Source organism: Corvus kubaryi, unplaced genomic scaffold, assembly GCF_017639235.1.
Source record: "Corvus kubaryi isolate FWS band 111438036 unplaced genomic scaffold, C.kubaryi_AGA036_p1.0 37341, whole genome shotgun sequence".
In the NCBI taxonomy this organism is placed as follows: Eukaryota; Metazoa; Chordata; class Aves; order Passeriformes; family Corvidae; genus Corvus; species Corvus kubaryi.
Genome location: NW_024581112.1, coordinates 12,161,780 through 12,177,059, shown reverse-complemented (window position 1 = coordinate 12,177,059; position 15,280 = coordinate 12,161,780). Strand labels below are relative to the sequence as shown.

Below are 15,280 nucleotides of genomic sequence, written 5' to 3'. Positions count from 1 at the left end.
GCCGCGGGGGCCGCGGGGCTCCCCCGCCCGCTCCGTACCTGGGGCCGCCGGGGCGCGCTCGGCTCGCGCGGCGGGGCGGGGCGGGGCCAGCCTTAAAGGGACAGGCGCCGGAGCGCCTTAAAGGGGCAGCGTGCCAGCGCCGCCCGCGCCGCCGCCGGGCCCCGTCCCCGGGACGCGTCCGCCCGGGGGCTGTACGGCCGCCGGCCTCGCCTCGCCTCGCACTGCTCCCGCAGCTCCGGAGCCGGCTCCCGAGTGATGTGCCCCTCTGCTGGCCGTGAAACGGTGTGGAGATATATATGGTGCGTACTATACACATCTCTTTGTATTCGCGAATATACGTAAATATATACATATATATATATATTCCATATATATGTGAGATGTGTATGTGTATGCCATGTGTATGGCATGTAGGTATGAGATATGTATGTATGTGTATCTACGAGATATGTATATGGTATGTACCACATACATCTCGTTGTATTTGTGAGTATGCATAAATATATATATTCATCTATATATTCAACGAGGTATATGTGGTATATACACGTATATATGTGTAGATGAGCATATACTGTATTAGCACACGTTTGTCCAGCTGATGGACTGATATTTTACTGTCTGCTCTGGGATCACTAAAATGTTGCAGCTGGCAGCCACAGGTTGAAAGTGCACGCATTTAGCTGAAAAGAATGTGATAGCTTCAGATAAGCCATAGAAATGTCAACTCCTTCTCAGCCTTGATCCTTCCACATCCATGGTTCCAAAGGACAAACCACCTGGAAAATCAGAGCTCATTTGTGTATAGCCTCTAAACGAATAGGAAAGGCACAAAGAGGGGGTTGCATGATGTGTGCTGCCTCCCGTGACATTAGAGTGCTAGAAATAAATTGTTTTCAGAATCAAATCCCATCTTCTCCTTTTCAAAGGAATATGCTCCTCTGCAGAGTCCTCTCCAGATTTGTCAGGTTCACTTCATCTGTCCAAAATGTGACCTCTGGTGCGGTTTTAGACACAATTCTTTGACAGTAGATCTTCCTGCCTGCTCTCCTTACAGCTTTGAAATGCATATGACATCTACAGCCAGTTCTGTGCTAGCAAGTAGTATGTATTGCTCAACAGGAGTTTCTTTCAAGTTATAAGAATGGGGGCTGGAAATACAACATCCACACCAAACATGTTTGGGGAGCTTTACTTTGGATTGGGTCTTCCTTGGTGCCGTGGACTGCACACCAATTAGTGGCTGACGTGCATGAGGTGTGCCCTGTGTGCAGCTTAGCACCACCAAAAAGGAATCTCATTTGCACACCAACTCTGTCCTGCAGGACAAACCCAAGCCCAGCAAGCAGGGATTACTGGAAGATTCATTGTGAAAGCACACTTCTGGCATCCTGGAAGGCTAAAACAAGACTCACCTGCTATTACCAAATGCCTGTCCTACGTAGGCTCAGTGTGATCAAGGGTTAGCAGGAGCACTTGAAGAGAGAGGGTTGGAGAAGGCTGTGGAGCAGAATCCCAAATTACTTTCAAGAAGAAGACATGGGCAATGCTGCTCCTAAGTAAAACCAATAGACCCCACAAAGACAGGGAGAAGGGGAGTGTAGGCATTGACATAAGGCATGGACAGAAATCCAAAAGCCATCACAGACTGAGCAGTGATGAAGACATGAAGAAGTTTTGATTTATAAACATTTGCAACAAGGTTTTTGGCTAATCAGCCTATACCAGCTTGGCCTTCTGGTTCAGGACAGGGACAGGGAAACACTGCTCTGTACAAAGAGCCCCCACAGCCTGCCAAGGCTGAGCAGCAAGAGCAGCCCCATAGGGAATGTGCCCAGGGTCATCGCTGATGCCTGCAGGGACAAGAAACACTACAGTAAAATGTATCCTCTCTTGTCTTCCCCTCTTTCTCTTTTCCTGGAGAGACAGTTTTCCCTGTTCCTGAGCTGCCTGCAGGCTCACCAAGATTCTTGCAAACAGCACTCATCATTGAACCAGTTCCAACATTGAGCAATCCTTTGATCTGCTGAAAATGTGGTGGTATCATTTGCACCAGGCTGGAGACTGCCTGTAGGAGGCCTTCAGAAAGCATCTTCTTTAACAAAGTCATAGTTTGCCATTGCTTAAGAGTGAGGCATGGGTGCCCCTTCCACCTGCAGATACAGAAAGACCTCACAGAGCAAGATTTTTGAGGTCTTAGACCCAGCGCAAAGGAGATAGAAGGAAAAGCTGGCCCTTTATCCCTGAGTCCCAAAAGACTGTGATGCAACTGGAAGGACCAGAAGTGGCAGTGGTGGAAGAGCATCCAGGACAACAACAGCTATAGATGTTGGTGGATAAATATCCTGCTGAAGCCACAACTCTTCCTGTTTGCAGGCAGAAAGAAAAGGGTCTGATCTAAAGTCAACAGGAAAAGAAGCAGAGTCAATGGACCCCTGCAAGTGAAGTGTAAATAATTTGGCAACAAGAACTAAAATATCAGAAGCCCCCAATAACTCTTGGAGAGATGAGAGAAGCAAACAATACAGCTCCTGAAAAGGCTTGTCCAGGCTCTGCATCCTTCAGCTGTTCTGAATACCAGTAGTCTGCTGGAGGCTGTGGGCCTGACGGGGACCAGTAAGAAAATGGAGATCTCTGTCTAGCTATTCCCCATCATAACTTTGGGAAATTCATTATTTCTTTCCAAGTGCAGAACTTAGCACATGCTTTTATTAAATGGTGTTCTACACTTTCAGGCTATTTCTGCCATTGATCAAGATCATTTGAATATGAATTTTCTCTGCCCAACTCCTCTCAGGTTAATGTTGCCTGCAAATTTTAATACACATAATTTTCTAGTCCACTGTATAAATTACTGAGAAAAACACTACTAGCACACTGAAAACAGATCTCTGCAGGAGTCCTTGATCCTTCTCTCCAGACAGACAGCATAGCATCAAAAACTAATCTTAGAATTTTCCAATCATCATCAGACTCTCCCAACAGCGATTTCAGTAGATCCAGTTTCCCATGTTTCCTAATGTGCTTTTTAAACTGTCAGATGAAACAGAGTTAAAATCCTACTGAAGTCAAAATATTTAACATCTGTTGTTACTTCCTTGCCCACAAGGCCTGTTAGTCTGCCATGAAAGATTGCTTTGGCTTGATTTCTTTTTTTTTTTTTTTTTTTTGCAAATGGAAAATGTGAGTTGTCTATGTAATGTTTATTTGTTCCAGTATTCACAGGGGAAGGCAGCAAAATTACACTGGTTGGCCAGTAATTCATCCGATTTTTTTTTTAAATAACAGCCAATGTATTTGGGCTTTTCCAGTCTTCTGAACCTCTCTATTGTCAAGATATCTCAAAGATAATGGCCAGTGGGCCATTCTCTAGTTCTCCAACCCTCACAGGATGAAGTTCGTCAGCCCTAATTGGTCTGAAAACATTGACTTTGCCTAAGTGCTTAGAAATCTAGAATGACTTTTGCCCCACTTGGAATTGGTGCTATTTAAGATATCCCCCTAGCCACCACCACAGTGAAGGCAAGTGAAAAATGCTTGGAACTTCTAGGTATCTTTAACCAATTACCAATTTCACCAGACAGCCAGTCTTTTTACTGGTCTTCCCCTCATTGCCCAGGTAGTGACAGGCGCTATTGATGAGCTGATAGTTCTGTTCTTTTCCACCACAGGTAAGGTACTCATTTCCTTTTCAAAGTATCTTTGTACTTAATTGGACTCAGTTGTCTCCCTTAATTCCTTCTCCTCTAGACTAAGCACTGCAATTTTTTTCTATCCTTCTGCTTGAATGGCCAAGGTAGTTATTCCCCTCTGTGGGTTCACTCCCACATTTTCCTCTGTTGTAGCAGTGTGGTACCCAAACTGGACACAGTCCTGTGTCACTCAGTGCTGTGAGTGATGTCACAGCGGTACAGAGCTGTTCTGACAGCTTGTTTCATCCGACCTGCAGGCTATCCTCCTAAACACATAAACTGATCTGATGTGTGCCTTTTTGGCAACAGCATCATGTTGATGTACATTCTGCTTTTTTTAAGGACGATGATATTCAATGAACTCTGACGCCTTCTGAAACTGCGCATTTGCAAAAGCAACAGAGGATCTTCTGCCCCTGAATATTCCCTTTCTCACACTGCTCCTCCGAACTTCCAAGTCATGGGTCTAATTTATTCAGAGGGTTGGGGTTTTTCTGTGGGGAGCATTGGCCCGTTTTCATATGAACCCAAACATCCGAGGAAGCATCTGTGGTCCCGTGAGCGAGGACGAGAGTCAGGAACGACTTGGCTCTGCTCTTGGACCCATGGCTTTCCCGTGGTGAAAGAAATCAGTTTGCCACCTCTGCCTTGGCTCCCCTACTTGCAAAACAAAGACGAGTTTGTTTAAGTTTGGGGGTCGGTTTGGGGGCTGGGGGCGGGGAGGTGTTGGTTCGTTTCTAGTGAAAGAGCCTGAGCGGCCGGGCCATGGGAGCTGTGTGCATTAGCACCCGCACACCCGCCCGCAGCAGCCCCCGCTGCCCTCGCAGCGCCCCGCCCGCCCCTGCCGGGCGCCTCCTCCTCCGGGCGGGCGGGGGCCAGTGCGGCGGGGCCCGGGCGCGGGCGGCGGCGGGGCCATGTCGCAGCACAGCACGCTGCTCCACCTGCTCGCCGGAGGGTGAGTGGCCCCGGGAGGCGGCCGGGGGCAGGAGGGCGCCCTGGGGCGGGATTCGGGCCGCCGGTGCAGCAGGGAGCCGGGGCAGAGCAGCCCCCGCCCTGCCCCGCCAGTGCCCCGCCGTCCTCGCCCGCGCGGGTCCGGATCGGGCTCGGCGCTATGGAGCAGAGGCGGGGTGAATGTCTGGCTCCGCGGCTAGGGAAGACGGAGAGCCTCCCTGGGGGCACGGGGTTTCATCCAGCCTGAGCTTGCCGGGCACGGGGGACGAGGGAAGCGGGGTGCTGAACGAGAGGCCTCCTCAGCGGGGCAAATGGTGGAGCATCCGTGTGTTCGGGAGGGCGGCCAGCTCTCTCCATCAGCGCGTGGCTGAGATTCCTGTGTGGCTTTTCTGGCTTTAAATAGTGCGGCTGTTTCTGGTGAGTCAGGTGTTTGGATCCCAGCGGTGCCTCTCTGCATTCGAAGCGTGCCCTTGAGCAAGTCATTTCCCACGTGGCGTTTCCCCCTTCCTCTCTTTAAAGTCGCAAAGCAATGAGCTCCAAGTTTATGGTGCCCTAAAGCAGAAGATAATGTGGTCCTCCGGACTTCGCTGAGTAACTGCAGAAGTCCTCTGCTTAGGCAGCCATCTAATCCCTTTCCAAATCCCACCAACCTGCTGGAGTCCGTGTGACAGTGAAGCCTCTGATACAGCATGTACAATAAGGCACATAATTCAATTGCTTTTAATTAGTAAATTTCCAGTTTTCTGCAGCTAATGCAGTTCTTGTGCTATGTCAGTCTTTGCATATGTTTACTTGTCCTCTCTGTTCCCATTTTATTTTGTATATGTTGTTCTCTTTCATTAATGTGTCCTTTGAACTATATAATAATTACATCTTAGACTTTCTTAATATATTTTTATTTCTTAGCTTTCTTCTTAAGCTTTTCTTCGCCCTTTCCCACCATGGTTCCTGAAAAACTGAGAGTTTGGCTAGTGACAAGAATGTCACCAGTGGGAACTTAGTCTGTGTCCTGTCCTCGTCCATTAAGCGATACTCCTGAATGACAGCTAATTAACACCCTGGGAATAATAACGTGAATAAGACATGAATTAGAAGTTCAGTTCATTGCTGCACTGTATTTAATATTACTGGTTTATGTAATGAAATAAAACAGGGTCTCATTCATGAAGAAACAGTTGTTCACTTTATCTTGCAGTATAAGTTTCGAAAGAAACTTGTGAGAGGTTTGTTCAAAACTAATGCAAGAACATAGTTCTTACCACAGTGTGCAGTTAAACTGTGGGACTCCTGGCCACAGGACAGTAGAGGGTAAAGGCTTCTTACATGTACAGGAAGCATTTTAAAAAGATGAATGAAAAAGAATATGTTGAAGGCTATTAAAAGCAAGGTAACATTTCCAGCTGAGGAAATCCCTGAGCTGAAAACTGTGGGAAGATGGGAGAGTGCTCTGGAGGTGAGTATTTCTCCTACTTTTCTGTAGATGACCTTTATTTGTTCGTGTCCTAGGCAGAAGCCTGGTTTTAACTGCAGGTTTGTCTGACCCAGCATTGCTATTCTTAAATGAAGATCTTCAAGCCATCTCAATTTTTGGCTAGCCTATGTAAGAGCTAACGTGAATTACCAGTAAACCTTGTCACCTCTGTGCATGTGCTTATACACTTTTTAGATCATTGAAAAAATGTTAACAGTGTCTTTTGTATTTCTCAACTAATCCTCTTTTTCTGTCACCTCAAACTTAACAGTTTTCCATTTAAAATGTGAAAGCAAGATCTAGAGGCAAATACCATTTTCTAAGATAAAATTACCCGCCTTCTCCAATTAGCAGTTTTTGCCACGGCTTTGCTCTGGGAGTACATCCTGTACTCATTTTCAACTGCTGCTCTTCATCCTATTTTGCAGGAATTGCTTTAGTTCCTGCTTCTAGAGTAATGACACACAATTTTCCATTTCTCCTGAAACAGAAGAATTTTGCAGACCTATGTCTTTCACACAGTGTAAGCAGCTGTATCATCATGTAATGCACAGTAATACATCACAGTTGAGATTTCTTCTAGTTTTGAACAACTGGTACGCCTCATTTCCTCAGCTTTAATTTATTGGGGTTCTTTTTTCCTCTTTAGTCTTGCCATTGAGCCATAGTGGCTCAGAGGTCCCCCTTCACCTCAGACTCTCTTTCTGCTGATTAAATGGTCTCCATGATAAGGAGCAACAATTTCTTTAATTGCTATTATTGCTTTTATAATTCTTCTGTATTATCTGTATGTGTCAGTAGCTTCAGGAACTTGATCTCAGGAAACTTTTATATATACTGGAAGTCTGGGTTCAAACTCATATCCTGACCATTGCAGGCAGGGACTTCTTGAAGAAATAAGATATTAAGAGAACACTGTATAAACTTTTGCCTCCTTATGCACTATTAGAGAGAAGAATTTTTAGTATACCAAGCAATTGCTTCTCTAAATGTTTTCCTGATGTATTGTTTGCTCAGCTTTTAGATAAGGAGTTGAAACTGCCCTATTCAGACCTTTTAGACCTTGATCTGTCACCACTGTACTCAAATCTCCTCCTGAACTGGAGACTGCACTTCTGGTCAAAAAAACAACAGGCATGTAGGTCTGGAGCCTGTATCAGACAAATTAATAGAATCTGTGGTAAACAACAGGACTGTTGGGCCCCTAAGTGAATCTGGTTTATATGGGAAGAATCAACGTGGCCTTTGTAAAAGGAGACGCTGCCTCATTACAACTCTGCAACTCTGGATTGCTGCGTAGGCTGTGTGTCGGTGTCGGTGCTTGATCAGCTTGTTCACCCACAGGACCTGAGCCTGGATGTTCACTGCTTTGCTGTGTGTTGTCTTCTGAGCAGGAGCTAAATTCTGGAGTCACATCACCAGACTCCCACCACTCATCATATGCCTCCTGAGGGAAATTGCTGCTGATGGACTGCTCTGCAAGTCGTCACCACCACTGTGTACATCTGCCAAGGGCTTGACAAAGCAACATGAGTGTTATGGAATAGCATAGCTAGTTGCTGGCATCACTAGCTGCATAATCTCCTAGCTGCTGTATCTTCAACTCTTGGATGTCAGTCCAATAGGCATCCAAGCCTCTCTCTTTTTTTTTTTTACCCCCCTTCCTGTTGGCAATGATAATGAAGCCCTAGGAGCAAAGGCTGTGGGAATACTGTATATGTGCATTGAGCTGTACAGACTTTCTCAAAATAATTCTTCAGAACTCTCGCCATTTGCTGTCCTGCCTTGTCATATGTAAATCTGATGATACACCTGACTCCTCCCTGATACCTTGTAGTTCTTTGGCTGGCTTTTCTTTCTTTGGAGCAGAGTGAGCTTTTTTTTTAAGCCTCCATCTCTTGTGAAACAAAGCAACTTTGGCTGTAGCAGATGTGAACAATCGTCCATTTGTCAAAGCCTCTTGCATGGCTTACATGCAAATTGATCTCAAAATGGTCTTTCAGGTACAGAGCATCCTCTAGAAGAGCAGAGTTATCAGTCAAAAGATTTAGAGGGGCAGAAGCTGAGAACCAAATGTATCAGTTCTGACTTGCCCCTGGGTGGTAAAAAGGAAAAAAGGGGATATGTGTCCTTTCAGCATTCCTGCGGTGTGACGAGACGATTGATGGAGATGGTTCATGAGTTCCAAAAATAGGTTCTGCCTGCTGAAGGTCAGGGTCCTCTTACATTAAGCAAGCCGGGCTTGGAGAGAGCCTGGCTGTTGGCAGAAAATACAGATCTTGCTTACAGGGCCTTGCAAATGTGGGTCTGACCTAGTTATGGATTAAAGACACACAGGCAAGCTGAGGGGTGGGAGAGCTCTGTGCGGCTGTGGCGAGGTGTGAGCCACGGTGCCTGGTGACCTCAGCAGAAGGCTTTGCAGTGAGGTTGGGCAGCAGAAATGTTTGCTCTGGGGGACTGCTGAGTCCCCATGGACTTGGGACTCTCTGTCTCAAGTACTGAGTAAGGTTTCAGAGTGAGGCTGCCAGATGATGTCCCAAGCTGAGCTGTTACATTAATCAGTGTCAGAGCAGGAGATCATGTGTGGCACAGACTGGGGTACCTAACCTCCCCTCCCAGAGGGGAGAAGTTGTGGACAAGCAGGGTCAGAATTATTGCCCTATTATGGCACAGAGGTCATTCTTAAATGTGCTGCTGTGCCCTAGATGTGGTGGCACAGCTGGAGCCATCCTGACCTGCCCCCTGGAAGTGGTGAAGACACGTCTGCAGTCATCCCAGCTGGCACTGCGGCCTCTGTGCCTCCCAGAGATACAGCTGCCGGGGATGAGTGTGAGGCTGGTGAATCCTACCCCACCATCTCCTGGAGTGCTCCAGTTGCTGAGGTGAGTAGGACAGGTCAGTGTGCCTGTTAGCACCAGGGAGGTGATGGTTTGGTTGTCAGGTGGAGGGGGTGAGGGGGGAGAGAAAGAGAATTGAGCTGAGGCTCTGGAAGCCACAAGTGCAATAGAAAGTTTGATCAGAGCACAGGTACATCTGCTTCTCACTGGTGATCTGTGCTCTGCAAGGCAGCTTTGGGGGCTGAGAGAAATTTCTCGGCTAGTGGTTTGATCAGACCCAGAGGGACGGCATAATCAAGAACAGGATGCAATGACTAGTGAAAAGTGTCCCTGCCCACAGCAGGGTAGTTGGAACTAGATGATCTTTAAGGCTACTTCCAACCCAAGCCATGCTATGATTCTATGACTGAAGGAGAGAGGAGAAGTGGCTGGAGAGGAAATGAGAGCAGGGCAGAAAAAGGATAATGTGAGAGGTGAGGAGAGGGTGCTACAAGAAATACTGAAGAACAAAGAAGGAGGAGGAATAGGAGAGCCCCCAGCTTAGTTATTCTGCTGATTTCTCTGTTCGTGTCCTTCTGTAGGGCCATCCTTGAGAAGGAAGGCGTGCAGTCCTTGTTCCGTGGTCTGGGTCCAAACCTCGCTGGGGTTGCTCCTTCCCGGTGAGTACTGCTCCATGATGGTGCCTCATGTTGTACACTTTTGAAGGCACCTGTGTCATACCTGTTGCTCCACTTTCTGAAAGCAGTTTGGACGTTGCGCTCATGTGCCACAGAACCCCTTCATGCAGACATTTTCTGGAGCTTCTGGCCATAGTGTTAAGATGATTGCTGTGGGCCAGGTATAAGTGGTATCTGACAAACCTGTGCTGGGAGTAAGAAAAGTTGGAGCAAGACCCCACAGTAGTGTCTCTGCTCCTCAGAGGGGAGCTGTAACCTCTTCTGTATTTTTTTCCAAGCAGGGCTATATATTTTGCTGCCTATTCTGGTGTTAAGGAGAGGCTTAATACTGTCCTGGTACCGGAGTCCAAGAAAGTACACATGTTAGCAGCAGCCTGTGCAGGTGAGCCTTTTCTGTCTCAAATCAAAGACAAGTGGTCTTTCTGTCTGGAAGTGCCTAAGTGTTTCACTCCTTCTCTATTGCTGCTCTGAAGTTTTCTCCCTCTACGTCTGAAGAAGTGAGTTCCTTGGGTAACCAAAATGTTTTCTCATTCTTCATTCCTCTTAGGCTCATCTCTTGAAGTCTAGTCTTTACCCCTTCAGCTGCTATCAGGAGCTCTATTCTGCTGTGAGAGGGAGAAGGCAGTGTGTAATTTAGACCACTCACAGAACCATTTTTCTTGATATAACCCAGTTCTCTAACAAAATCCTCCACTCTTGCAGAATTAGCCCGCTGTTTCCTGCCTCTTTGTAACACCTGGGCCTGTAGTATGGTTTTGTTGGAGGCAGAGGAGCTAATCACCACTAGACAAAGGCTGGAACAGGGGAGGAGGAGAATCAAATAGTCTGCCCTAAGTATCTCTTCTCAAGGTCATTCTCAAATTGCAAATGCCTGCAGCGTGCCAAGCAGAGCTCAGAGAGCTGATAGATCAGCACCTCTTCACAAACCGTCAGCGTGATGCTGGCACTCACGGTTGTCTTCCTCTTCTGTTCCCCAGGCATTAGCTCAGCCACACTCACCAACCCCATCTGGTTAGTGAAAACCAGGATGCAGCTGCAAGCGAGGTAAGGCAGGGCAGCAGTGCAGAGCCACTCCGTGTCATATCAGGATTGGTTTGGGGGTGGTGGTGGGCAGGGAGAAGTCTGTGATTTCTCATCAGAACTTGGCAAGCCACAGGCTGGGCAAGAGCCTTATGGCTGTGTTCACAACAGCACTGTAGGTCAGGGGTGCAGCATGCTGTCCTAACCCTCTCCCTTCTTTACAGGGTGAAGGGGGAGACGGCCAGCAATGCTCTCCAGTGTGCTATGCACGTGTACCGCACTGAAGGCCTGCGTGGATTTTACCGTGGGGTCACTGCCTCCTATGCTGGAGTGTCAGAGACCATCATACACTTTGTCATCTATGAAGCACTGAAACAGGAGCTGAGGAACAGCCAGCATTCCCATTCCCCAGCACTCACACTTCCACCAAACAACCATGATTTCTTTGGACTAATGGGCGCTGCTGCTGTCTCCAAAACATGTGCTACATGCATTGCCTATCCACACGGTGAGTGGGTCCACTCTCCTTGCTTCTGTTCCCCTTGAGGGGAGATGCCATGCCTGTAGGATGCATCTGCTAATACATAGCTTCCCTTCTTGTCTCTCCAGAGGTCATTCGGACACGGTTGCGAGAGGAAGGGTCACGGTACCGTTCCTTTACACAGACTCTGCAGCTCATGGTCCGTGAGGAGGGACCCTTGGCTTTATACCGGGGGCTCCTGGCGCACCTGATCCGCCAGATCCCAAACGCGGCCATCATGATGGCTACCTATGAAGTCATCGTACATTTGGCCTCCTCCACCTTGTGAACTGTAGCACTTGGCTGAGGCTGCTGGGGAGGTACAGGGACATTGTAGTCCCGAGACCTGGTCTTTTTCAGTGCTCTGAGAGGTGGTGCTTTCTGTCGCAGGTCAGATCTGGGTCAGGCATTCTCAGGACGCAGCGACTAGTTTGTGCCAAGTTTTTTGCTGAAATGTGCACAATGTAGCCTTTTTTTTCTCTTTCTGGAGACTTGAATTATTCCAGTGCATCAAGATGTCAGGGCACTGGTTTGACAGTGCCTCTTGTAAATTCCCTTGATGAAACAAGGGTATGGAACTTACTGGGAAGGAGACAAAGCAGAAAGTTTAAGTGTCTTAGCCCCAGCATGTTCACTTCTTTTGGACTGAGTAACAACCGTATGTGGGCACAGCTGGGCATGAAGACAGGCTAGAGCTGAGACATCTGAGAGAACTGCAGCAAGCAGAGATCTTTTGCTGCAACTTTTCATGCCCTCAGAGGGGCTCTTCCACTCTCACCTACTGTACTGCCTTCTTGCCCCTAAGGAGGATTTCTCAACCTTGGCTGCCAACAAATTGCAGAATTTTCCTTTGGGTCCTTCACATGTTGTAGCCATTTCCCAGGCAGCTGACAGGCCCTGTTTGTCTTGCAGCATCTGAAAAGCCAGACCAGGTAGATCCAGGGAAGAACCACAACCTGCTCTGAAGCACTGTCCTAACAATTCATGCTACTGCTGGGCTCAGAGCCATGCTTTGCTAGTATCTGTTGTGTTTCCATCCCCTCCATTCTCAGCAGAAAGAGGAAGACGTCTCCTTCCCCCAGAAGTGCTGGGGCTGTTCTACAAGCTGGAACCCCTGGTATAAAAAATACTCTATCATACTGATAAAGAAAGCAGAGCAGGTGCAAAGACAGATGAGGCTAAGGAGATTTAGCCTGTTTCTATTGATACACTAAGTGTATGGAAAGAGCCTTATTTATTTTTTTCCCTGTATTCAAGAATTCAGTTTGCTGCACATGCTACATTTGCCTATGACAGGCTTGAGTGCCTTCTGTTCCTTTGTGGGTTCCTAGCCCCGAGTCCTGGGGAAGGCTACATTCTGTTTACAAAGAGTATTTTGTCTCTCAAAAAGGCAGGGGGTAGGGTCATGAGTGATGTGTTTTTCTTGTTTCATCACATATGCTAAAAAATGTAACTCTTCCCCGAGATAAGGTAGTAATTTCAGTAAATACATGCTCTGGACAAGCTCCAGTTTCACATTAGAGGCTACACTAGTTCTTTGTCTGGTTGTAGTGACAAACTGCAGAAGTCCTGAATGTTTTATTTGAAATCCATTTATTTTAAAATCCACTTTGTTTCCTCATCTTTCTTACCTTCATTCATTTAGTATTAGGAGTATTGACAATTTTACAAAGCGACACAAAGCTGCAGTGGTTTGTTGTTTGTTTTTTTTTTTTTTTTTTGCATGAAACGAGAATAAACCTCAAATGACAACATTGAAAAAATATACAATATATATATATAATATCTGGGGAGGGGCTGTGAGAAACCCCACTCTGAGCCCTGTGGCTGGCTCTGCCTTTCAGATTTCCGTTCTTTCCGACATCTGCATCACAGTTTGAACTGTGCCACTTTCATGTGTAAGTGCCCTAACACCTGTGTCTGGAGAGCCAGATGGGGAGTCAATAATGTGGGGAATGTCCACAATGAGAATGGCAGAAGATGAAGGAACATGAGAGGCAGAAATGGTAAGTGAGGGAGGAGCACATGGGTACACGGTGGGGGAGGAAAGAAGTTGAAAGTAAGACACCTCCTCCTTCCTGCCATATGTTTCGGGGGGATCCACTGGGCGGGTGTTTAAAGCTCCTAGTAGCGGTGAGAGACGTCACTTTTGCCGATGATGTGCCGGTCATTCATGTCACTGCTGTCCGGGGAGTCGGGTGTCTCCGAGTCGGTGCTGTCCTCATCATCCTCCATGCCCTCGCCAGCTCTGCCCTCCACACTTCCTGCTGCCCTCTCCTGACAGCTCTGGTAGGACTGGGGAGGTGAGACATGGGGTAAGGAGAAGGGTCTGACAACCCAGCTGCCCACCCAGCCCTGGCCACAGTGGCAGCTCCTCACCTCCATGGGGTTGACGATGATGGTGAGGGCCGAGTCGTCCCAGAACATGTCGCTCTCTTTGCCTGCAGTGCTGGTGTGCCCCGACTCAGCAGCCCCAGGGACCTCTTGCCCCACTCCCCGCCGGTGCAGGGAGTGGATGCGCAGGATGCCGAGGATCACCATAAGTGCCAGGAAGCCCACACACACCACGATGATGACAGTGGCAGCACTGGGGACCACTTTGAAGAAAGAAAGCGAGAAGTTGTGTCTAGAGTCTTGTCACAGAAATGTGCATTTCCAACCTGACATGCAGGAACTGAAGTTCCTGGGCAGAGTTCGGGTTTTGGTCTGTGCAGGAACATATCCTGACTTTTCTGTGCCCCTGGGCACAGGCAGTTCCTGTGATGTCAGCCTGGCCTGTAGACTGCACATATTTATCTGCAGAATTCACCAGAATACGTTGCACAGCATGTATCTGTATCCTGCTCTTAGGAGGGAGAAATGTGTGCTGGGGACAGCCTCTAAAGGCTCGAGGATGATTTTCAGAGGGTGTGATTTCTGTGCAAGCAGTAGAGAAACTAAGAAGCCAAAAGATGCCTTTGTTGCACATGGAGCAAATGTGAATGCTATGATGGACTTCTAATTAGGGCCATGGCACAAGCCTGGCTTCTCCACAGGAGAAAACCTGAAATTCATCTAAGACCCTTAGCCCAACTCCCACGTGTTTGTTTTAGGCCTGTAGACTGAGCTTTAACTCCCCAGACAACCACCTTCCCTACAAAATCTCTCCAGGCCCTCCATGAATTTGCTTATGGTTCTGTTCAGCAGGGACAAGTTTGCTGCTGCCATCAGGCAGAGCTGGGGAAGGGACAGGCAAAGGCTGGCACATACACAGGCTGCCCCTGCAGTGCCAGCTGCAGGGCTGGACCAGCTTGGGATCAGCTACTGCAGCAAAAGCTAGCTCAAAGGTGCCTTGTTTGTTCCCTACAACAGGGGACCAAAATGTCTGTAACAAGTCCCAGAGCTTTCACAGCCCAGGAAAAACTGATTGGAATGTGGTCATGCCTGTGGCACAGGGCTACCAGGACAAACAAACATCTAGTCTAGCTTTCAGGCTTCTCTCTCCTCTGTTTTGGGGGCAACAATTCTCCTCTTGTCTATCATCTCCTGTATTTTCCTGCTTTGCTGACCACCACCTACTCCCATGTCTTTTTTTAGAGCAGTGCCAGTCTTGACTCACTTTTCTCTCCTGCTGTTGAAGCTTCTTTTTGAAATTACACAAGCCCACACAGCACCTTTTCAAGGTGCATGAATGAAGTCAGCTTAGTTATTCTTTTTAGACCCTCTGCAGTGTAGATTTTAGTCTGCTTCTACACCAAGAAAACAATATCCCACAAGAGGAGGATTGTTGCACCATGCTCTAAAATACAGTTTGACAAAGACTGCAGTCCACTGGCTAACGACGAGTGGAACAGGACAGTATGATGAGAACCTGATAATGGGTACAGGGAGCCTGAGAGGAATCCTCTGCTACAGGTTCTGCCAGGGTATCAGAAAGTCAGCATCCTGATCTAAAGGAATAAACCCAAAAGGTAGTGTTACATACTTGGGCTGTTGTGGGTGCTTGCCAAACTGTGCCCAGACAGCTCTGCGGGTAAATGATGGCCTCGGTGCACGAACTGCTGGGAGCTCAGAATATGGCTGGGATGAGCGGCTCGGTTCATGCTGTGGAGAACATTCACCTGCAGAAAGAC

General features: G+C 47.7%; 3 protein-coding genes across 6 annotated transcripts in view; 1 reads left to right on the top strand and 2 right to left on the bottom strand.

The window, feature by feature from the left end:
* PEX5 (peroxisomal biogenesis factor 5) overlaps positions 1 to 57 on the bottom strand; it is an 11,514-nt gene extending 11,457 nt beyond the window's left edge. Inside the window, exon 1 of the mRNA XM_042031330.1 lies at positions 39 to 57. The gene's annotated coding sequence lies outside the window, so the exon portion shown is untranslated. The remainder of the gene's footprint in view (positions 1 to 38) is intronic.
* An 86-nt stretch (positions 58 to 143) lies between these two features.
* On the top strand, positions 144 to 12,931 carry LOC121666163 (solute carrier family 25 member 36-like). 4 transcript variants are annotated; one of them, XM_042031337.1, is made up of 7 exons: positions 144 to 299; positions 8,820 to 8,996; positions 9,533 to 9,610; positions 9,907 to 10,010; positions 10,606 to 10,672; positions 10,873 to 11,156; positions 11,258 to 12,931. In XM_042031337.1, the coding sequence occupies exons 2-7, from the start codon at positions 8,938 to 8,940 to the stop codon at positions 11,455 to 11,457; spliced, it is 792 nt and encodes a 263-aa protein (XP_041887271.1). In that variant the 5' UTR covers positions 144 to 299; positions 8,820 to 8,937; the 3' UTR covers positions 11,458 to 12,931. The 4 variants fall into 4 exon arrangements, with proteins under 4 accessions (XP_041887271.1, XP_041887270.1, XP_041887272.1 ...); XM_042031336.1 differs by lacking the exon at positions 144 to 299 and adding an exon at positions 4,556 to 4,647 and having other exon boundaries at positions 9,910 to 10,010; XM_042031338.1 differs by lacking the exon at positions 144 to 299 and adding an exon at positions 4,674 to 5,060.
* Positions 12,819 to 15,280, bottom strand: part of CLSTN3 (calsyntenin 3) — a 15,249-nt gene continuing 12,787 nt past the window's right edge. Inside the window, exons 16-18 of the mRNA XM_042031329.1 lie at positions 15,133 to 15,268; positions 13,548 to 13,765; positions 12,819 to 13,463 (exon numbers count right to left, since the gene is read on the bottom strand). Of these exons, the coding sequence (XP_041887263.1) occupies positions 13,293 to 13,463; positions 13,548 to 13,765; positions 15,133 to 15,268 (525 nt within the window). The 3' untranslated portion in view covers positions 12,819 to 13,292. The remainder of the gene's footprint in view (positions 13,464 to 13,547; positions 13,766 to 15,132; positions 15,269 to 15,280) is intronic.

Bases quoted from the DNA above. Each gene is read 5' to 3' on its own strand.
- LOC121666163 (XM_042031335.1), top strand. From the start codon at position 8,779: ATGGCACAGAGGTCATTCTTAAATGTGCTGCTGTGCCCTAGATGTGGT. The intron at 9,611-9,906 runs GTGAGTACTGCT...TTTTTTTCCAAG, and splicing joins GCTGGGGTTGCTCCTTCCCG to CAGGGCTATATATTTTGCTG. The intron at 10,673-10,872 runs GTAAGGCAGGGC...CCTTCTTTACAG, and splicing joins AGGATGCAGCTGCAAGCGAG to GGTGAAGGGGGAGACGGCCA.